General features: G+C 39.9%; 1 protein-coding gene across 3 annotated transcripts in view; it reads left to right on the top strand.

Moving 5' to 3' along the window:
- Positions 1–23,842, top strand: part of ctnnd2a (catenin (cadherin-associated protein), delta 2a) — a 452,693-nt gene that overhangs the window by 417,938 nt on the left and 10,913 nt on the right. For all 3 annotated transcript variants that reach the window (XM_072689814.1, XM_072689834.1, XM_072689825.1), the window contains one exon: positions 12,670–12,796. In XM_072689814.1, the coding sequence (XP_072545915.1) occupies positions 12,670–12,796 (127 nt within the window). The remainder of the gene's footprint in view (positions 1–12,669; positions 12,797–23,842) is intronic.

Genomic DNA, 23,842 nt, shown 5'->3' on the forward strand with positions numbered 1-23,842 from the left:
TTACATTATTACTTCTTGCTCGTAAGAAGCAGCGAAACATCTTCAGTAAGAGCTGATTCCAAACTTTAAATTGATACCACTTTTGTGTTTGAATAATGATATGCATTTGATGAAAAGATGTCATGCTTTTGAAAAAAAATTTTTTTGTCATTTTCAGCATTGAAACAGGCTTAAATCTGTCAATGCAGAATGTTCATCGAATATAAATGAAATTAAATATGGAACTAACTATAGCATTAAAGTGAGATAAGACAAGACAAGGACATGCTGGCATAACAGCATGTAAAGAACAGCTACACAGTAAGTTCTGTAAATACAGAATACAACTCCCCCTTGGGACCCCCAGATAGTCCCACAGCTTTCCCTTATCCCTGTGTGTGGTGAGTTGGGCTGAGACCAGTGTAGACTGTCTGGGGTCCCTGAAGACAGGCTTGGGAATCACTGAGGTAGAAATTCACTGTAATTGTATGGCCAAGTGATGAAGTGAACAATTATTGCATTTGTTAATAAACATAAGCATTGATCGATCGAGTATGGCATACCCTGACAGTTGACAAGAATTGCTCAGATGTATATGTGTCATACGTTGATGTTTAGCAGCTGTTCTGCTCATGTTTGGAGGATGTGTCTCTTCTGATTTGGAGTAGAAGTATAGTAGATAAATGATTTAATACAACAACAAGAAAATGCAGCATATCACAGCACACAGTGACCAGATTTAAACAGCAGTGTTGGTCTCCCATCTGAAGCAGAGAGCGTATTTCTGCCTGTTAGTGTGTAGAGTTGTTGAAGAGCTCCGCTTCCTTGCTGCTGTGCTCTAGGTATTCAGAATTAGATGATGCTGCATACTGGTGCATGTGACTGTTTAGTCTGCATACCAGTTTAGACGTCTGCATACCAGTTAGACGTCACACCAGTTTCATCCCTTCTCCCTGTTTAACATACTGAGTATGTGCTAGCCTGTGACAACCATAGAATGATGTGTTCCCTTTTTGCGTCTTGTTTCCACTCAAGGCTTTTTCATCTCACTTAGAGGGAGTTTTTCCTTGCCATCGTTGCTATTAGCTTGCATATGAAAAGCTTGCTTTGCTGTAAAGCTGGTTTGTGAGAACACCTGCCATAAAATTGATGGTATTCTTTCATTCATGGCTAGCAATGCCATGATCTTCCATGCACTGTGCAGCACTGGCTAACTAAGCCAAATCATGCTAGGAGTTGCTGCAGACGTAGCTTTAAATATTGGAATGGGGGTCATTGACGAATATTAAATTTTCATATTGATGATTTTGACAGCACTACTGCCCAAACTGTGCCAGTGTACTGTCTAATGGATGCATGACATTGACTAGAAATGTGTCTTCATTCTCATCCGGCTCTCTTTTCAGGCCTCTAGATAGGCTTTACCTCAGAACAGACTTGTTATGTAGTCCTGTAATTACATATTAACAATAGCATTTATTAAATGCAACAACAGCTCTGTAGTCTTAAAGACAAAAGTAAATATAATGGTCTCAACATCTGACATGCATTAATGTTAAGAGAGAGAGAAGGTCATCCGAGGCTGTGTGTGCAGGTAAGCAGAGGTACAAAGTGTACATTCTGTGACAAGTCGCTATCCCTCCTGTGCGGTGCTGAAAAGCCCCTTAGCCCTGAACTTTTCTTCAACCAACAAGCAGCGTTCTGACAGCCACGGGCCAGCTCTGAGCTCTGAGGTGGGAAAGCCATGGTGGTCCCAGACTCCTTTCTCAAGAGGTCATGTGACTCAGTGCTGACATCTCTGCTCAGCCTCTAGTCCAACAGACCTGGTTTCTCCAGCCCACTGAGATGGGGGACACTACATTCCCTGACCTTTAGAGCTCAGAGAACAAGCCACAAAAGTACAGACAGAATTCTGGCTTTTGGATGGCTGGTATGAATGTTTTCAGCTGTACAATGTTCCTGTTATCCACATTTATATTTTATAGAATGGTATGTCATACTTTGTTAAAAACTGCAGAGAAATGTCTGTAGCCCCTTTTATGGTCAAAATCTTTTGGTTTTGTTTGATTCACATATGCAGCAGTTGAACTTTTTTGGGGGGATGCACACATTCATACTAAAATCCCAGTAAACAGGCTTTAACGTCCTTAAAGCGAAATTCCAACAACTCTTTTGTTTTTGGAAATATATACAAATGTACAAATACACATTCAAACCTTTGTCTTTTTTTAACACATTTTATTATATGAATGTTTGATTTTAATATTGGCATTGATAATGTCTTTTAAAAATCATTTGTAAAATGTAGTTATCAGAAATGCAATTTTCTAGTGAGGAAAACATTAGGACACCCCCACATTTATTACTGCTTTATATTTGAGGTGCAGCACATCAGCTGCAGATAATTAGAACATTAGAGGGGATTGTGGAAGAGCCTGTCTTGTTTAAACCTCAAGCCACCTTTTTTAGTGAAGTAAGTGTTTTGGTGAGGTCCAAAGAGCTTTCTGAGGCCTTCATAAAGAAACTTGTAGAGGCATATGAGCCTGGGAAGTGACACAGCTGCCAGCATGACTAGGTCAGGCTGGCCTAGCAAGTTCAGTCCAACAGCAGACCGCAGGATGCATCTCTAACATTCCTAAAATGTCATCACGGGATCTGTAGGTAGCATTTGCCACAGCGGAAGTCAAGGTACAGCATCTACCACCAGAAAAAGACCACACATGTTTGGAAATTCTTGCTGTTAAAATAACAATAATGAATTAATTAATTGATAAAAACACCAGGGCAAGACCAAAGATGTTATTAATGTGTGTTATGTGTTATTAGTAGAGTAAAGGAAATTATAGGGCTGAAATGCAGAAAAACTAAAGAAGCATGTGGGGTTATTTGAGATTGTGTAACAGTTCGAGACAGTTTGAGGCTCTGCGATGATTCAGGCATTAATTTTGCACAGTGCTAATTGGTGGAGTATGCAATTTCATTACATGTTAGCTACATTAGCTTTGTAGCTCCAGCACAAAACTAAAGAATTTTGGTTTGCTACATGTGGGGTATGGGGAAAAATAAATTCACTAAATTAACTAGATTTTATTTACTTAAATAAAATCTGAATTACTCCATTCTAGAAAGCCCCAGTTTATGACAGTGAACCCGTGGCTATGGCTGTGCAATGAGTGAGTTGGAAACTTTCCAGGAATGTGTTATAATTAGCAAGTCACCCTGCTAATGATATTGACATCAAAAGCAGATTTTTACTGATCATCCGTAACATTAATACCATCTCCTTGTTTCATTGTCCATTATATCAGCTCGTCCTACCATGTCGTGTATGAGCCAGAGTAACTCTATAATCATGGTCTGTAGTTTCTCTGTATACTTTGTTAGCCTTCTTTCACCCCACAGGACCACCACAGAGCATGTATTATTTGGGTGGTGGGTCATTCTCAGCACTGCAGATTAGGTGAGCATAGATAGACAGAAAACACAGGACATTACAACATGATAAACCTGGAGACTAGAACCAGGATATGCGACCCAGGATTGGAGGAAGAGATATGAAGCTTCTGGGAATACTGTAGAGAATCTAGAACATTTAGGTTGGCGGGGTTTCTTCTTACGACAAGTAAGATCTGTGACATCTCACCTCAAATTACTGGAGCAGAGCTGGTATGTTCTACAGCTCTTTCCTGGGGCCTGAACTAAGAAGCCTAGCTCAGATGGTGTTGTAGTATGCTCACTGCTGCTGCTACTGTAGTATGCAGTTGGCTGGATTGTAAAAAAAATATATATTATTATTATTTTAAAGCTTATTGCAGTAAAACTCCAGTAAGAGACTAAGAACAGCAATTGAGAAACTAGTTTAACTCTATGTCACGCTAAGGGGGCATACTGCAGCATCAGCAGAGCTAGCAACATGGCCTGCGATTAAAAAACTGAAGTAGACTGCAGTCTAAACCCTAGCTTAACATGTTCTAGAATTTGAGGGTAAGTAACCCAGTAAGGTACGACCAACTTAGTTTACAATCAGGCATAGGCCCTGTTGCTAAAACCAGCCCCTGGAGAAGTTTAGAAATGAATAAACCTACCTGTAAAGGCCAGAATACACCCACTTAACAAAACACAAGGAGACAAAAACGCATTACGGAGATGCTGACATGGTGGTGTCATTTTTGTAATGTTAATGGTATAGCTGATCAGTGTATTTGGTGGTATTTACACAATATGTGCATGAATTTCACTTCCCATAAATTACACTTTTACACTAAAAATAGAACGATTAGAAAAGTCTATTAGACCTGGGTGCACAAATGAAGACTGGAGCTCTTCCAGGTTCTATATCTTGCATAGCTACCAGCATTGGCAGCAGAGCATCGTTCCATTTGATGCCCCCTCAGGCTGAGTATTGAACTGCTGCTCATCATCTGTAACTGATGTGGACAGAGAAGCTAGGGGGAACGACACACTGACGTCACCCAGCGGGTCATGAAGGACAGAGTAAGCCTTCACTACATCACACATGGGCAGACATATTGTGTTTCATACAATGGTTATCATGAATGGAACTCATTGATTTGTGATGGTCTCACCCTCTCTAGCTTTTTCTCTCGCTCACTCTTTATCTATATATATCTTTATATATATACTAAATATATAAAGATATAAATAGAGAGATGGGCTGTATCTATATATAAGGATACATTAAAGTCATTCCCATCCCCTTTGAAATCTCCTCTGGAGATACAAGTGTTTTGTTATGACAGCGATTCTCTGACTCTCATTCTCTCACTTCCCATTCTTTCTACTCTCTCCCTTGGCCAGCAGGTCTCTTACCCCTCTGAGTACTCCCCTAGTTGCTGTTTTCTGTGCGTTGGTCCATCAGAGCTGTGGAAATGTCACTAGGGATGACATTAAAGAAAGGGCGCTACCAAACAGATTGCTATTATTAACATTTGCAGAGCCCCTACGCCTCATCTGCAGTTGCAGCGTAATGACAGTCATTCTGTGTGGCTGTGGTCATGCCCCCCACCCCCCATGCTTCATTCAGGAGGTGTCGATTAGACAGCCATGCCACCTGAGGTGCAATGCTCCTGTTACGGGTGTGGGTGAGCCAAGAAGCGGGGAGTGGAAAACAGAGAGAAAATGGAGAGCAGATGAGAAAAATTGACTTCTATGCTTTTGAGGAACAAGCGAGGAAAGACACAGTGCCAACAGATCGTAATAGACTTTTAAATCCACGCTGCCCTGAAATATTGGTGTGTCCTTTTAGCATAAGAGTAGATGGAAGGTCTCAGAAGGTAAGATGTTCATAACTTATATAGATTTGAAGCAGAAGGGACACTGAGATAGACAGAGAAGGTGATCATGCAAGAATTTTAATTAAGAACCACAGGAAAGTATACATACAGTCTAGATTAGGTGAGCATAGATAGACAGAAAACACAGGACATTACAACATGATAAACCTGGAGACTAGAACCAGGATATGCGACCCAGGATTGGAGGAAGAGATATGAAGCTTCTGGGAATACTGTAGAGAATCTAGAACATTTAGGTTGGCGGGGTTTCTTCTTACGACAAGTAAGATCTGTGACATCTCACCTCAAATTACTGGAGCAGAGCTGGTATGTTCTACAGCTCTTTCCTGGGGCCTGAACTAAGAAGCCTAGCTCAGATGGTGTTGTAGTATGCTCACTGCTGCTGCTACTGTAGTATGCAGTTGGCTGGATTGTAAAAAAAATATATATTATTATTATTTTAAAGCTTATTGCAGTAAAACTCCAGTAAGAGACTAAGAACAGCAATTGAGAAGCTAGTTTAACTCTATGTCATGCTAAGGGGGCATACTGCAGCATCAGCAGAGCTAGCAACATGGGTTGCGATTAAAAAACTGAAGTAGACTGCAGTCTAAACCCTAGCTTAACATGTTCTAGAATTTGAGGGTAAGTAACCCAGTAAGGTACGACCAACTTAGTTTACAATCAGGCATAGGCCCTGTTGCTAAAACCAGCCCCTGGAGAAGTTTAGAAATGAATAAACCTACCTGTAAAGGCCAGAATACACCCACTTAACAAAACACAAGGAGACAAAAACGCATTACGGAGATGTTTACAAGACGCTTCATGAGAGTCAGAGTCGAGTCTTGAGTCTCTGGGGTTTAAACCAGAGTCTTGAGTGTCTGGGTTGTGAATCTGAGTTAAGTCTCTAGGGTGCAAGTTTGACTCCAGCCTGAAGTCCCTTGGCTGCAACTGTGACTCGAGCCTGAAGTCTTCTGGGTCTGAGTGTGACTCAAGCCTGAAGTCTCTGGGGTTTGTGTGAGTCTTGAGACTTTAGCAGACAATTTTAGAGTTTCGTTATTAGCTGCAGGCATTGCACTAAACAAAAGTAAACCCCTACTCAAAGCCTGACAGGTTTGACACAGCTCCAAATAACAAGCATTTCATTATAGAAAAGCCTTCAATGTGAAGGACAGGACTGAAGCCCTACTTGCAGTTAATGCAGTTTTTAAAGGAAATAAACAAGACAACTTAACATGACTGAGTCTGTGTATAGCAGGTAAAGGCTAATTTATCTTTTTTGGTAAAAATTTGATCTGTAATTTATTAAAACCTCAGCTAGATTAGCTGTGGCGCTGTCTAGCACATTTGCCATCCAAACTGCATGCTGACAAACCCTTTCAGGTTATTCTGCGTCCTTCATTTGGATAGTGCTTCTGCTGTATGTATTGTTTCATTCTGTCTATCAGACCGAAGGTTTTTCTGTAATGAAAGGCTTATTATTTGAAGCCATATCAGACCTGGCATGTCTGCGAGTTACATGACTGCACATGACGGTAAGACTCGAAGTCATTAGTCAGTTAAGAGTGAGCTGAGTTACATTTTGAGTCAGTGTTTGATTTCTGCGTCTTTGCTTGAAGACTGTAGTGTGGTCTCTCAGTGTACAGGTTCATTTGGCTCATCACATCTTATGTGGACATTAGACAAAGACAACGTCAAATTAGAATGTTGGTTTTCTGATAAGTGTGGTTTGGACTAGAACTAGGATTACATGTTAGAAGGTGAGTGGGAAACCCAGTTCTAAACCCACTTATCCATCAAGTTGGCAGAAAGAATTCTGGAACAAAAACAAATATGCACCTAGAAATCTATAGTCTCACTATAACAAGCATAATACACATTGCAAACCATCTGAGGGAATGAGGGAGTATTTCTGAACTTGTGGAAAGGCTCAGTGGGTATGAAATGCATATGGCCTAGAAGGAGTTAAGCCTTTTGAAGGAGAACTTAGTGATATAGTCTCTGTGCTTCTGATCCTAGGCCCCAGGGATCTAATATTGTGCAATGACAGGATCAGCCAGGCTGTCTTATTAGACCCAGGTCTCCACAGCCAACCTTCAGAAACATCTCCATTCCTGCCACAGTTAGGAGGAAAGGCTTGTGGAATCCTTGGAATTAGTCATAAAAATAAAGGATGGCAGATTTGTTTAACCAGCACACAGGATTTTGACAGCTGTTAAGAAAAGCTACTTCTTAGCTGAAATGTCAAGAAGAGTTTTATGACCTTGTCGATATCACATTTGCAAACACATCATATTTTGGGAGTTATTTATACAGAAAGATCATTGCACAGGGTTCACAAAAGTCTCGCAATTGTACACACACCAGAACTATCAATCATCTTACATACCTGAGGGTCCATTGCTGTGTGGGCTAAGCATCAGCCTTGGTGCCTTTGGGGCCTCAGTAATGAACGCTGCCCTTGGCTCGCTGAAGCACGTATTTCTAAAATAAGATATTTTTCCATGTACGTGTTAACTACTATTGTTCAAGAGTCGTGCCTAGGGAGCTTCCTCAATTGACTTTGCGCTGTTAGACTGGTCTCCGTGGTCTTATCTACAAATGAGAATTAGGTGGCATACCATGCATAAGGGTGGAAGCAACATGTTAAAAATGGGCCTTTTGGACCATGAACTGATGTCTGTATAATGGATTAAGATACAGTGTTTTATCATGTACGCACTTACTATTCATCCAGTGTAGAGCTGAAACTCTAGCTTTTAATATGTCCTTCAAAGTCCATCAATCACTGGCACATTAGCCCAGCGCTGCTAATGAAGGCCAAAAAGAGTTATGAGATTGTGGAATAATTGCGATTGGGGCCTTTAATTGCATTGAAACCCACTCTTCCTTAAACGCATTGTTTTCAAGTGGCTGGCTCCTCAGGAGAATGGGTAACATCAAAAGGCGCATCCATCTTTTTGCAGGTTCTTTTTGTACCGAATGACAGGCCTGCTATCTTCTTCCCACAAAGTTGCTGAGAGGCCGCCCTCGTTCTTTTCTGAAGTCTGAAGTTGAAGAAAGAGGATCTAGGGATGCCTAAAATGGCAAGACTAAAAACAGATTCCTCCGTGGGCCAGGCCTGCAGGAAGCAGGCGACAAATGCCGTTTATTTGGTGCTTTGTGCCTTTTCTCCTCTGCTCGCGTGGCCTTCAGCAGCCTGTCCAACGTCGTTATTCGCAACAAGCACAATAGTCGCGTAGCAACAGCTGCATCTCCTTGCCGACAGGGTCGAACGGCAGAGGTGTGTGTGTTGGCAGTGTAGGGAAAGTGGGGCAGCTTTGAACTGCTCGGCATCAGAAAGCCTCTACCCTTTGATCTCGCCCCTAAACCCCTTTCAGAAACAGGCCTGTCATAGAAGGGGCAAGCGAATGTCAAGGGGAATGTTCCTGGTGCCTGTCAGTGGAGTCATGATGCCAAAATGTGGTGTGAAAACTTACTTTTGTCTCTACTCTTTGTCCACTAGTCCTTAACCTGTGTGAAAGGCTATGGCTCAGTACTAGGACAGGTCTTTCAGCTATGAAAAGTCATTTATTTTAGGAATGTGATGTTTTGAAAGATTTTCTATTGTTAATTTGTGTGAACAGGCTGCCGTCCATGCTTCTGACACCCCTACAGGGCTTGGGCTAGCCCTATCTGTTCATACAGTTTTGTATCTGGAAAAATTATCTGCAATTTAATGATCTCAATGTGCCACATGTGCGGAAAATGAATGCTGTTTTCAAAACATGGCCACTAAATGCTTTTTAGGGTCTGTTTTTACTTTTGTCTTCCAAATCTGGAGTAATCTGAATTACTAAGTGAATTGTTTAAATAGAAATTGCATTACCTTTTTAGACAATTCAATGATTAGGATGTAAACAAAGTCTATCAGAGATATTTGGTGTGGGATACTCCATCCTTGTGGTATTTAAAAACATTCTGTCCTTCAAAAATATTTTTTTTGCCATATTTATGACTATTTTTTCATCGTCCACATTTAATATAAAACACAGAAGACATGAGTAGGTGCACCAGTCAGTTTGGATAGTAAGTTAAATGACTATATTTGTGTTGTAGACATGCAAATCCCTGGTTCCTATCACCACCAAATGGAAGAAATCAGAGTCGGTGTGTTTCTCTTCAATGGACCATTTCACACCAAAACACTTCAGTTTCCAGTCATATGTCAGTTAAATGGGGTGGCACTACTTTTTTCCAATTGTTCCGAGTGGCTGAGGATCGAAATCCATACAATACAGCTTTTTAAATTGAACTTGTTCTTGCTAGCAGCACCAAGTTTGCTAGTTAATTGTAGTTTCAACCTGTGCTTACTAAAACAATAGCTTGCTAGCGCAACTGATTGGCAGTTTGACGCTGTTGTTGTTTAGTAAAAGGGAGAAGCACAGGAATAAGCAAAGCGCAGGCATAAGCAAAGGAAAAGAAAATAACAAAAACAGTGAAAGTGTGCCCTATGATTGTCTGCCTTTAAAAAAACATGCAGTGTGTAACACGCAAAAGCTCACAAATCAATTCACACTGGGACAATCACAGACAAAACTATGGGTCGGAGATGGGCAGTTATTGTAACAGTCTACAGACAAAAACTTCTACAAAGGACTCATCCAGGAGCTAGTGTCAGACTGAAAAAAGACAGCATGTCCTCAGAAGTCTGCTCTGTCAGGGTTTGGTCAGCCACATCTCTTTTGTTTTTATATTGTATAACTGCAGAAGTTAACAGTCACAGTTATTGCTCTCAGCTCTGCCAGCAAGCTTAACAAATGTGTTAAGTCTGTCTAACATTCTGGTCTTTTCAGCACAAAATTCAATGGAGTAATAGCTCACAGCCTTTAAATCATTAAATGAGATCATCTGAGAACTGTTAGTGTTTAGAAATGTGAGCAGTATACAGAAGGAAAGCAGCTATTTTAATAGAGTTTTCATAGAAAGTGTCAATAAAAAGTTCATTTCAGTCTTAAATATAAAGGTAAACACGCTTCATGAATAATCTAGGTAAAGGTTATAAAGCTTATGAATTAAAGTATTAATATACTTTAATTTTCTTTATGAAATATTTAATCATTTTAAAAAATCTTCCAGAGCTCCAAAGTTTCCATATGACAGCACTCAAATACTTATGACAAAACTGTGATACATACAAGAGACAACCAATATGCAATAAGACATTCACCATCTAACAAAAACATTATTATTATTATTATCCTAAAAACACGTGTATTAATAAAAAAACGCCAGCTGTTAAAATGGCAGTATACAGTGTGTCCATAGGCAATTTAACAATGAACCCTTAGAATCACCATATTAAAAGTGATAAAAGCAGTAAATAGCACTCATTTAAAAACTATTACCTGCAAGGTTTTTGGGTTTGTTTGTTTGAATGATATGTGGTGCTACTGTGCTTTTCCCTCATTTGCAGTATCTATAAGTGATTCTTAACACCACATCATCCACCCAAAAATGCTATACGAACCACTGACTGTGAATGTCCCATTAAGAATGTGGATTTAATAATCTTTATGAACACGTTATGCTTGGCTGATAAACCCATTTACTTAAAAGCATGGTTTAATTTATTTGGATTGGCCATCATTTCAACCATCACAACTGAAGTTGAGAAGAACTTTAGGATTTTGGACTTAATTAATATAGAATTAAATATTGAGTGTTTTTCTGCGACATTGACTAAGACTCAGAGAGTCCAATTAAGAAAACAGATCAGAGAAAAGATGCAATCTTGCTGCTCTGTTGTGATTTAAAAGAATTGAAATCAGATAAAAAAAAATGCAGTGCATGTTCAGTGGTTAAAATCTATTGTACAATTTGATACTTGTCTGGTATTCGTGGCCGAAAACCACTTCTGTGAGTTTTTTTTCTTATTGCTTTTCTGTATGGGATGTTAATCAGAAAGCCTAGATTTTTCTTTTATATTATAATAAAGCAAAAATGAAAGAAAAGTCACTGTTGCCATATGACAACACCATACGTTACGAGGCTAAGCGTATGTAATTTTACATTTTATATTTTATTTTATATATTCTCTGCATGTTTAATTTTTGATCCTTGTTATTTGTCTATTTATATTTTATACTTTTTATTCTATGACATCCAATGTGGGCAGCAAAGTAAGAATTTCATTGTACAGGGAAACTAGTTTCCTTACTGTGCATATGACAATAAAGCTTTGAATCTTGAATCTTGAATCTATGTAATGAACAGGACAGCTCAGATTTTGAGTTGTACAGTGGTAGAGTGAATCAGATGGTTTTCTGTATCTTGTCAGAACATCTTTTAAACACTCTGCAGAGGACCATGCATACCTGGTGATGAGGCAGCATGTTGTCACGCAGGACATCACGAAATATGATCCTTCATTCTGTACACTGTCCCGGCTTGAGCTGCATCATCACTTTCTGTAGAACAGTATCATTGATTAATGGGAGAGTCACACAGGCGGCCAGTGGCCTCATCTCATTTACCATGTGGGCCTATTGGCTTTCGGTTGGGTGGCCAGGCTGCCAACCCACTGGTCTGAAGCCATTTCCAGCATGAAGCCATTGATTTCTGCAGTGACTCCACACTAGATGTCTTAAATTATCCAGACAGGCTGATGGGACTTTAATAGCAAGCATATTGTGTGTGCTGCATTAACACAGCTTCATTCTTTTTCCTGCAGAAGCATAAGCATGATCTAGTTTTGTTTGGACCCTCTGACTTCTCTGTTTGATCTGAACCAGAATAGCAGGTGTGAGCACAATCTGGACCAAAAATATGAAATCCTTGATTTTGAAATATGTATGAGCTGCGAAAATATATGTCCATTTTGAATACTGAATACTAGGTAAATACCTGTGCATTTACCTAGTCGATCTGCCTGGTCAACCTACAGCCCATTCATGCACTCTTTCACGTAATACGGAGGCGCTGAATGGTGCCAAAAAGGTGCCAATCATATATCAATCTTAAAGACACATTAACAGCCTGTTTAAAATGGTCATGTAAAAATGAGTAAAAATGAAGGTTTTTATAGTATCATAAGTGGACCTTGGGGTTACGAAAACAAAGCATAAACCCTGAGCATATGAGCCCCTTAAATTCCGCTTTCATGGTCATGTTAAGACAGCACTTCTGCAGTACAATGTTGAGTGCTGGACCCACTCTTCAAGTGTTCAAGTATGTCTTGGTTGTACCATGTAAAAGCAGTTCTTTCTTTGTGAGAATTTTAGCTGGTCGATTTTCTAAATAAGAGAGGCGAATGTGTGAATGCCATCTATTGGTTGAATTGTCATAACCAGAGCTTTTATAAAAGTGGTAATACAATTCTAAAGTGCTTCTCTTCCTCATGGTTTTCCCCTTCCAGGATGGCTATTCACAGTATCACTTTGTTGGCTCTGCCTCAACAATAGAGAGGGACAGACAAAGACCATACTCTTCCTCCCGCACACCCTCCGTCTCTCCAGTTCGGACCTCCCCCAACAATCGATCAGGTGAGATCTCCTTTTTCCTCTAGCTTCTCTAAAATGAGGCTAATATGGTCAATATTAATATTAGTAGACTTGGTTAACCAGTAATGGTTACACTTCATTTTAATGTTTTAATGCAGGTATACCACAGTTGTAGTCTTGATATTGACTCAATGTTTAGAGATGATGTACTTATTTCTGTCAAGAAAAATAGCTCTGATCTGTTAGCAAGCACTGCTATATTCAAATGTTGAGGAAAGGTCATACATCTCTCTGTTCTCGACCTCATGGATTAGTTTATCCTCAAAGGTAAAATCATACATGCAAAATACCATCAGAGAATATCGCTCAGTAGATCACCAAAAAGACATACAGTACTTCGCAAATGTCTTTTCTAAAGTCAGGCTTAGATGCTATGTTAATCAGATGTAAAACAGGTGTTATGGATTAAAAGTCAGGTGACTGAGAGCATGGATGGCCAGTTGCAGTTATATGATCACTGCTAGTGTCTTCCAGAGGATTCTGGGAAATGGAGGATGGAACAGCCGAGGTACTCGGTGGAGTCATGGCAGGTTGTGTTCTGTTTTGCCCATTAACTGTTATTTTAATCTTGGCTTTTACTTTTTTATTGATTTCTAGTCATTGCTTGGTTTCAGATTACAGATTTTTTCAAAGCACTGTTAATAGGAAATGTTGGTACTCAAAAAGAATGCCTCTCAGTCCATCACATTACGAGGTCAGCACTAACTTAAAATATTTGACAACCACAAATAATTGCTGAAAGCTTCAATAGTGCTACTATACTATGTCGCTGTCCATGGTTCTGATATGTGCCTCCTTTGGAAATTATGCCAATAGAAATGCCATTATCAACTTCAGCACCTTTATTGTACTGTTCTTCCCACTCTGTCATCGACTTACTTCCTATGGAAAGTTCCTTAAGGGTTCAGGTAATCAAATGAAGAGTTCAAGGTGCCTCTCTGAATCTGGTAAGGCAACTTAATGACCCGCACTGCTATAGGGGCGGGATTCATTGTCGGGCTGGTGCCTGTAATGCTTTTTCCGGTGGGCTTAGCATTCTGATGAAGCAGAAAACTGCTTTTTGCTGCAGTTAGCTTTTGGAAGTGACACTGGAGGACCAGGCTGAGCCACGGAGCAGAGAGACTAGAGCTAATGGGAATTGAAGTGGCTGAAGCAGAGACACTGAATGGTGCTGAGGACATCTTCCTCTAGTTGTGCATTGCTTGGTGAGGTAGCCACTGGTTTATGCAGAATGGTTGTGTGTGGGACCAGTGGCTTTGACTTTAATGCTCCCACCTTTTTCTTTATTGGATTGTGATTCCAGATCAATTTCTGTTATTTTTTTCTTTATTTTTTCATTTTACAATTGCTGAGACAGCGAAAGATGCCCTTACTGCTTATATATTACATGCAAGTGTGATTGGCAGACACCTGTGCGAACGTCTGTGTACGGCGCCCTCACATGTTTGCAGAAGGAGCGCTCTCTGTCAGTTAGATGAGTAACCAGTACATTTAAAAGACATGTTTTGATCTGTTTGGAATGAGCATCATGACAAACATCTCCAGTGCAGTTAAGAAGAATGTGGCCCTCTTAAAAAGGACTGCAGAGTGTATTAATAAAGAATTCCAAACTGAAAATTGTACAACCATTTTGAAGGTGACTCAGCCAATCAGACCTAATAAACTGACCAAGGTTGAGGGGATTACTGAGCTGGTCAGTATTTTTATTACAGTTTTTTCTGCTGTATATTTATTGCTGTATTTTACAGTAATTGTGCTTCTCTTATTAGAATTCACAGCTCAGAGGTTTGCGCTCCATTTGATATTCAGATTCAGGCAGAGTATTGGTCATTAAATAAATGAGCTCATTAACATATATATTTTATTTGCCGTTTACTGGGATAACATGTAAAATGCAACAATGGTAAAAAGAGTGTGGCGTGTTGGTTACCACTATGGTTATTTTATGAATAAAACATTACTGTGCCAGACATGCTGCGTGAAATAACATCATTACCATTTCACAGAAGTTTATGAATCCGGCCCAGTGTCTTTTTCTTGTATATACACACTGCTGTAGGTGTATTAGAATAAACAGTGACTGGCAAACATTTAAGGAATGCTTTTCAGCAAAACAAGACTGTACATACACCAATAACTTTCAAATTCAGATACAGTCTGTATATCACTTGAACTTGCTAAGGCCACAGGTGTGTGGACATGGATTGTATGTTTGTGGGACAGGTGGTCATGGATGTTCTGGCAATGTTACAGTTCTTTGCCAATCATCACAGATATATAGAGGCAAAATGCTTTATTAATAAAGAAGATACACATAACTATTCCAATAAGACTTAGCTAAACCAGAAGAGAATATTCTTGGCTGCATAAAACACAGTTTCAAGACATGACAAAAAACTCACACACACCCACTATATATAATATAAGTACACTGAACTAAATGATACCCACCTGACAAAGGTTACGTGATAGAGGGGGGCTAATAACACCTAAGTACAGCTGCACACTCTAAGGAGCAGGTTGGACAAGGGTGGACATGTAGAAAGTATGGACAAGCACATGGACAGGTAAACAAACAGACAGCACAAAGATGACATGTTGAACGCAACATGTAAGAACGCCACCAACACAGAACCGATAAATTCCTGACTATTTCTATTATTCCATTTTTTTGGTGATAATTATTTATTTTAGTGATACAGTGATTTTTACTGCTTTTCTGATTATTTTCCAAAGTCCTTTTGAAACTGCAAACTCTTTGAAAATGTCACATTTGTGTTACTGTGTGAAACTGCTGATATTAGATGTTTTCTCTCATTTTTCTAATTTTTCTCATTTTTCTCATTTTTCTCATTTTTCGCGCTGCTGAACTACTTTAGAGTTTATAGAGGAGTCAGAGTGGGCAGGAATGTGCAGGTGGAGAGCCACAAACAGTGTGGCGTAGAAAGCAGCAGTGACACAAAGCTGCTCTTTACGCATCATCAAAGTGCAACCTCAGATAGCAGCATCCACACTGCCTATTTAACATTTGATAAGATACACAAGAGCCTAGACCCAAAAGGGCCTTTTTAAAATTGATGTGCCCATCTAATTTAATAACATGCCACAGCACTGTAATTATTTCATGATGCCTTGACCTTGCCACAGTGGAGACGTGTGTAATAGCTATTAATTTGTAAGTGAGAATGCGAGTGACATGCAGTTCTCCAGTGATCTTATCGTGAGCTTTGCTCCGCCCACATCCCGCTGATAATAGGATGCTAAATACGGATGGATGAGAGTAGCACTTGAATGAAGAAGAGTTGGGTTGTCTTCACAGTTTACTATTACACTAATTGACTACTGATGACCATAGAGATGAATATCAAACACGTCTTTTATGCCAAGCTTTGAATTTGCTTTGAAAATCATTCTGTTAGGGGTGTAACGGTACATGTATTCCTCCTTGTACTCCTTGTCTATGCTTCTCTCTACTGCATGTAGAGAGAGCAAATCATATATGATGAGTCTTTTGTGTTCTTTATTATTTATCGACTGAAAGTAAACATGTGTTTTAGACATTCATTTCAACTTAAAATCAAAAATGATGGTGGCTTGGATGAGGACGATGTGTTGGTGTTGTTGGAAGGCATTTGTAAGGTGTATGTGGAAACAAATCTAACATGTCAACGCTTACATTTTATTGCTTACTTCTCTACAGGCTGTAGCAGTCATCTCAGGGGAGTGCTACACAACACTAGGTAGAAACAACTGTAATTTGCACGACTGTCTGTACAAAATTAATGAAAACCGTTAGCCATATTTTTTCAGCCTTTTTTTTTGGGCTTGTTTTTTTCATGTTGTACCGAACTCATACTGAACCATACATACCTACTTCCTATAAACAGAAATTGGAGAGTTTATGAAGCATGGTATTTATTATGGGCATTACAGACTAGCTTTAAGTGTGGAATGTAAATACTTACCTACTATTTAAATATCCTTGTGGGACTCTTTAAACCTACAACAGTGATGTGATATTTGCCTGCCTAGGGCAATAAAGCCCTGTCTGTCAGTTAGGTAAGAGCTAAACCAGACTAATAAAGGGTCACACATACCTTAATGGCTACATTCACACATTTACATCAGTCCAACTTGATATTTGCTGAGGAGAATATGGACGATAGCAGTAAGGGGATGTTTTTAGTGGCGGGATAGCGAGGTTTAACAAAATTAAAAGGCTCATATTGCAACCGCTCCATGTTTAAAGACATTTCTAAAGAAAGGATGACAGGAGGACAAAGCTTAAAGAAACCAAAAATGCAAACCAAAGAAATGGCCATGGCCAAATAACATGCCCTTTGTACCAATAGACTGATGAAACCAACACATAAAGGACTGGGTTTTTTTTTTTTTTTGCACATGCACATCGGTTTAGGAGTGTGAACTGTTCAGACAAACGTTAAAAAGACTGGCTTGGTGAAAATCAGATTTGGGCCATCTTACCTGCTGTATAAACATAGCCAATGAGATACAAGGCAAAAATAGGTAGGTTACTGGAAGATTATGATTGAGTAAAATGTTAACAAGACCTTTGTCAGCTGTACAGGCAGTACAGAGGAGGTTGTTTAGTAAAGGAGTAGTTTCAGGCCTGTGATGGGGGTTGGTGCCAGACTGAAAAGGACAGACCCTACCTTCTGAAATATCTTTGAAAGAAAATAAAGATGTTTCATAGTCCTATAAATCCTGAGAACAGTAGAAACAAGGGAGACCTTTGGTGACTGATTATTCGCGGGGGGGGGGGGGGGGGGGGTTAACCAGCTGGGTTAAAAATAGCTGAGTGGAACTTAGAAACAGATGAGTTGAATTACTTGAATGCTATTTGTGGAGGTGAGTGAGATGCCAGTCTGGGAAATGGAAGTCTGGGAGCTATTCATTTAATTTTTGAAATGTTGGGGAAGGATATTAGATGCAGGGTAACCAGTGTTGGGATGTTGTTACTGCAGTTTTTTGTTTTATTTCAACCTAACACTAAATAACACCTCATATAACTAAGCAGTCATTTGAATACTAAAACCAACTGATTGGCTGAAACCAACTGATTGAAACCAACAGCAGTCCTCTGTTAGTTGATGTAGCAGAACTGGCAGGTAGTGTTCTTCAACGAATGTGTTCAGCCAGCACCTGAAAAAGGTGTTGTTGACTGGCTTTGTGTGACACACAGGAAACACATACTAGCCCTCCAACACTTGCAGTAACTTGTTATAAGTGGAGTGTTAGTTAGTGGGTGTAATTGTAAGCAAGAAAGTGAATAAAAAGGTGTTTCTTATACAGGCATTTAACCACTAGCTTTCACAATCCTAATTTCAGGAATATCCCAAGGAGAGGTGTGGTCAGAAGGATTCAGCCTTGTTGAGGGTCAAGTTATTCAAAGATAAGAGGAGAGAAAGAAATTCTTTAGCTGGCCATGAATATGTCATATGAGTTTATGGTCTAAAATTGCTTCTTGGTATGGTATTGATTAAAGGGCAACACATCTGACCAATTTATGAGAGAGAAATAATTAATGTTTATACAATTACATTTCATATGAAATGACACCTGCAATTTTTAAAGGCTAGCCATGGCTAACACCAACGTTTGGAGCAGAGATCCTAACGGGAAAATAAGCAGGGCTCCAAACTGAGCTCAAAACTGGGATATCTTGCCTTGGTCTGGAGAGCCAGATAACCACAGGACCAGCCAAGCTACCTCTAAACAGTGATGGAAGTAAACATTCAAACTGATTTTTCATGCTGCGTGACAATCCTGAGCTCAGAGTGGTACAACAGAGCTCTTATCGGGAATCCTAAATAGAGTTTCTGACTGGACGAAAAGTAGGAGATGCCTCCACTGCTACTTCACTGAGCTCATAGGTATCCCTTTGTGGGGTATCAGGTCATTCGTAACAGTGTTGCCTTGATGCTCAGGCATTGCTGTGATGGGACAGAACTGTGACTTACATCCCTCACTTTATTTTCCTCTGTAGAGAGGGTGGAAGTTATCCATGAATTGATGGAAGGGGTAGAGGTGTGGAAAAGTCCCATTCGAGACAAGGCCCAGACCTTCCGGCTGAAACCTTTTCCCTCAAAAAATGGTTTTCCTGAAGAGTTGTATTGAACCAGTAACACTAGCACAGACAGTCAGGATGATAGCACAGAGAACGAGAGGGAAAGAGAAAGGGAGACTGATGAGGCTGTGCTAGGAGTGTGATGAGGCTCTAGAGCCTTGTCAGTGAAACAGTGCCATCTAAAGTGAGTAGTTAAACAGAGCCAAACACCATTACCTCTGTTTGTTCACACTGTGTCAGTTATTTTACCATTGAGCTTCATAAAGTCAGGGATAATAAAGAAGTTAAACAGGCGTGAAACATCCTTATCTATGTTATTAATGTCTTTGAAATTAGATGGAAAAAGGTACATCTTCTTGTCAGTCAGTTAAATACAAGACTTCAGAAGGAAATTAAGGCTTGTGCTATACAGAACACTTTTAAATGGAAAATCTATATGACGCTGTAACGTCACATTTATCTAATCTGTAATAAAGCAAATCAATCCACACATGATTATCGTGATCAAGGAGCAGGAGCAGGAGTTTTATTCCTGGTGTTTAATTAGCTTGAGGCAATTATTTCCACACATATTTCATATTGATGTTCAATCAGTCAACCCTAAGTAGATTGTAATACGTTATTTAGCCCCGACACCAAATAAAAGCATGATTGCTAGAAACATGACTGCTTTCAAACAGGATGATGGACAGGTTCTTTTGCAAACAGAAAATACTTTTATAAAGAACTGCAGAGCTCAAACTTTAGTTACACTCTTAAAAATGAGGATGCCAGAAGGATTTCTGGAGTGATGCAATTGAACTACCTTTTGTTCCCTAAGCAACCTTTTAAATTTTTTTTCTTGGTTTTTTGTTGTAGTTGTTGTTGTTGTTGTTGTTGTTGTTTTTGTTTGGGGGGGGTCTGGTGTGCATGTACTGGCTATCGAAGAGTGAGAGTGCTTGAGTAGTGTAGCCATCTAAGAATTGGCCGTATTTCTGAGGAGACCTAAGAACTATGGCGTGCGGTTGCTTGTAACTATGACTTGCTTATATGAGCAAACCTAATCGGATTCTGTTTATTCCACTGTTTTATCTGTTGCTTAGTAACAAAGACTCGCAATGCATTTTCATCCATGTTCAGCCTGTGTTGTGACCTACGATTCTATTCATACACTCCAACGTACTACAATGGCCAACAAATTCAGTAGTGCCCTAAAATGTAAGTAGGGATCCATTTTGATCACAGCCCTAAGTAACGAGAAGGCCTACCTGGAAGAGATTAGAACCCTGGAGAACTGGTGCCAGGATAATAATCTCCAGCTAAATGCCAGCAAAACGAAGGAGCTGATTGTGGACTTTAGCAGGAAACAGCAGAGGAGCTACCAACCTGTCCACATCAGTGGAATGGCGGTGGATAGGGTAGGAAGCTTCAAATACCTTGGAGTGACCATCTCTCAGGACCTGTCATGGAGTTGCCACATCAACACCATAACGAAGAAGGCTTGTCAGCGCCTATACCACCTGAGACGACTGAGGGACTTCAGACTGCCCTCCAAGGTACTACGATCCTTCTACTCCTGCACCATCGAGAGCATCCTCACGGGGAACATCACAGTCTGGTTTGGGAACAGCACCAAGCAGGACAGGCAAGCGCTATGACGAGTGAGACGTTCAGCAGAGCGAATCACTAGGATGGAGTTTCCTGACCTGCAGTCCATCTACAAGAAGCGGTGTTGGACCAAGGCCAAGAAGATTGTGAAGGACCCCAGTCATCCCAACAATGGACTGTTCTCTCTGTTGCCCTCGGGGAAACGCTTAAGAACCCTGAAGGCTAACACAGAGAGAATGAGGAGGAGCTTCTTTCCACAAGCCATCCGTGCCTTGAATGGGGACAGGGACTTAGGACACTAAATCAAAGTATCTACATACACAAACTGGACCCTCACTCACTACAATACACAACCATGGCTCACGGAAAACACACTACGGACAACAATGAAAATATTTCTTTTTAACTCACACATACACTCACATACAGATAAATATGTACATATGTATATGTATGTATATATATACACACACACACACACACACAGACACGCACTATTTCATCTCTGTATATATATTTGTATATTTGTATTCTGTATTTTTTTTTGCTTATATTTCTATATTTTCATATTTTTATATTCTATTCTTTAACTTAAATGTAACTTATTCTATTTTTATTTTCTTCATTTTATTATATTTTTCTTTTGCACTTTTGCACTTTACTTCATTAAGTTAAGGTTTAGTTAGGTTTGAATGTAGATTTTTATTGTATAGCTTGATGTGGGCAGACTGTCAAAAAAGCATTTCACTGCAAGTTATACTGTGTATGACTATGTATGTGACAAATAAAATTTGATTTGATTTTGATTTTGAAGTCAGAAACATAACTAGCTGAGTTAGAAGAGTAGCATAACTCAGTTATGCTTACTAGAAGAATAGGATTAACAATAGCTAAATTGAAGAGAGAAAGAGTTGGAGATGGTGATCATCCAAAATCCTAATGCTCTTGTTACTAAATGCAATCAAATGCTCACAGCAATGCTCCAACATCTAGTAGAAACCATTTCATGGACAGTAGGGACAGTTACTCTTACAAAAGCAGGACAAACTCCTTTTAAATACTTTTGATTTAAAAACATTCCAAAGTAATAAATGAGCAGGTGTCCCAATACTTTTGTCCTGACAAAAGAAACAAAGAAACAAATTGACATACACTATATGTTCATATGTTTGTGAACACAATGGATACATTTATCTACTTTAAGTTGCATCCATTGTTGACACAGATGTGCAAATGCATATACAGCTTGTATCGCCAGTAGAATAGGACTCTCTGGAGCAAATACTCACCCTATTGATACTAGAGGGGTCAATATATCAATATGTATCAATAATATCCAAGGCAAGTACTACAGGTGTATAGGTGCTTTTCACATGTACAATTACTGACTGCAGTCCATCTGTTTCTGCCACTTTCTACCAAATCCTTAAACAGCAAGGACCCCCTGCCCTGCACATTTTAGTGTGTACCCTGCTCCCAACACACCCGATCCAACTAATCAGCCAACTAATTAACAAGCACCTCCTGAGTTGCAGGTGGTGTGTTAGAGCAGAAAACCACTAGAATGTGCAGGACAGCGTGTCCTCCAGGACCAGGGTTAGGCAGGACCGCCACATATTCTTTGGGTGGTGGGCCATTTTCAGCATGGCAATGACACCAACGTATAGTGTTCCACTTATCTGTCCGAGCCAATGGAAGCACTTTCTGGCTCCGGCATCCCTTTTCTAAAGATAGCAAAAGCTTTAATTACTCTCATTACAGACTCCCATTGGAAGTTTTGACAGCTTAAAAGCTGTGTGTCAATAGTCTTTGGGTCCTACAGTTGAAAGATTTTGAAAACATGCCAAGACGTGGCATGAAAAGTTAAAGAAGACTCTGTGGCTGCACTGCGACGCGTATCTCTGGTGGTATTTGTTTAAAACATCACACCATTGAAGGCCATTAATTACTGATTAGTCCCCCGTCTGCAGCGCAGGAACGGAGAGGTGCATTAATATTGCATCTGTAGATTTATCATCTTCAGATGGCTGTGGAACAAGACAAAGTGAAACCTTTTCAGACGCAACACCATCCAATGCAGAAACATACATCGGTCACGGACACATAATGTCGCTTTCTTGGAGCAACTGCGAGCACCGGCATGTCTGGAGATATGTAGTGGTTTCATTTTCGGCATTTGTCAGGTTGTTTTGTGGCTTCAAATGAAGACAACTGCATCACAGCACAGGCCACAGATGGAGTAAATGTGTTTAGATCGGCATTCCTCTGAAATGTCGTTTTGTCGTTTTCTGGGCACGCTCAATCTTGGGACATAACGATAGAGATATGAAATCCATCAGAAGAGCGTTCTCAAAGCTCTCTGCGGAAAGAGCTCTCTTAGCTTCTCCTTAATGAAGATAATCATTTCTATGCATATTTATGCAAAATGAAATGTTTGTTGATGAACTGTATGTGTTACACATGAAATTCTAGATATGTATGCAAGCCTGGAAGAGACACTTAATGGTTTATGTAATTAGCAACGTATAGTAAGTATATAATTAGAATGCTAATGTTGGGCTTAGGAAGGGCCTCCTAGATGAAATCTTGGTACGTCTAACTGCACAGAAAGGGTATGGTATTGCAGGAGAGTGTATGTGTGTCACAGCTGGGCCCTGGTCAAAGAGCTGTCTGCAATACAGGTGTGTGATAGAGATTTGTGTGCTAAATCCCACTCTGCTGGGCACAAAGGTCTTTCATGGCTGAGTCGATGAGCCCTGGAGCACCTTTGAGCATTGGAGATATTGTGCCCATGTGCACTCCTCAGTAGAAAGCTGCAGGGTGACCGCTACTGATCCGGTTAGCACTGGAGCTGGTAGAGGATTGGCATCCAAAGGGGGTCTCTCAGTGGGCTGGGTTCTCAGTGTTCTGCATGCCAGTGCCACTGGCTGGATAGTATGGCTCGTCAAGTATGACAGTTGTGTCACCAATACAGCTTTAATGAAGCTAAAAGGTTTGTTTTTATAGTTAAACATTAAAGCAACAATATGTAACATTTTATCTTAAAATAAGAATCATGTTGATGCTTCACTGACTGGAAGAGTAGGGCGCATAGTGTCTTTTGTTGCTCCTCTGGGCTCAGCACTGGAGGAACTGCACTATGTATCTCAAAAGAACTGCGTAACCTGATTCCTATTTGTGTACCATATGGTAATATTACTGTACTACAGCGGTACACGTGACTCGTGCCCTTTAGGGGTGTCTCAAGGCGCCCAGGAGCAAGAAATGTGAATTTTCCATAGTGTTGCTTTAAATAGACTTTAATAGGCCTGACCTATATAATAAGTTAAAAGAGGAAAAGGGGTTGGTAACTA

This window comes from Salminus brasiliensis, chromosome 1 (assembly GCF_030463535.1).
Source record: "Salminus brasiliensis chromosome 1, fSalBra1.hap2, whole genome shotgun sequence".
NCBI classification, from domain to species: Eukaryota; Metazoa; Chordata; class Actinopteri; order Characiformes; family Bryconidae; genus Salminus; species Salminus brasiliensis.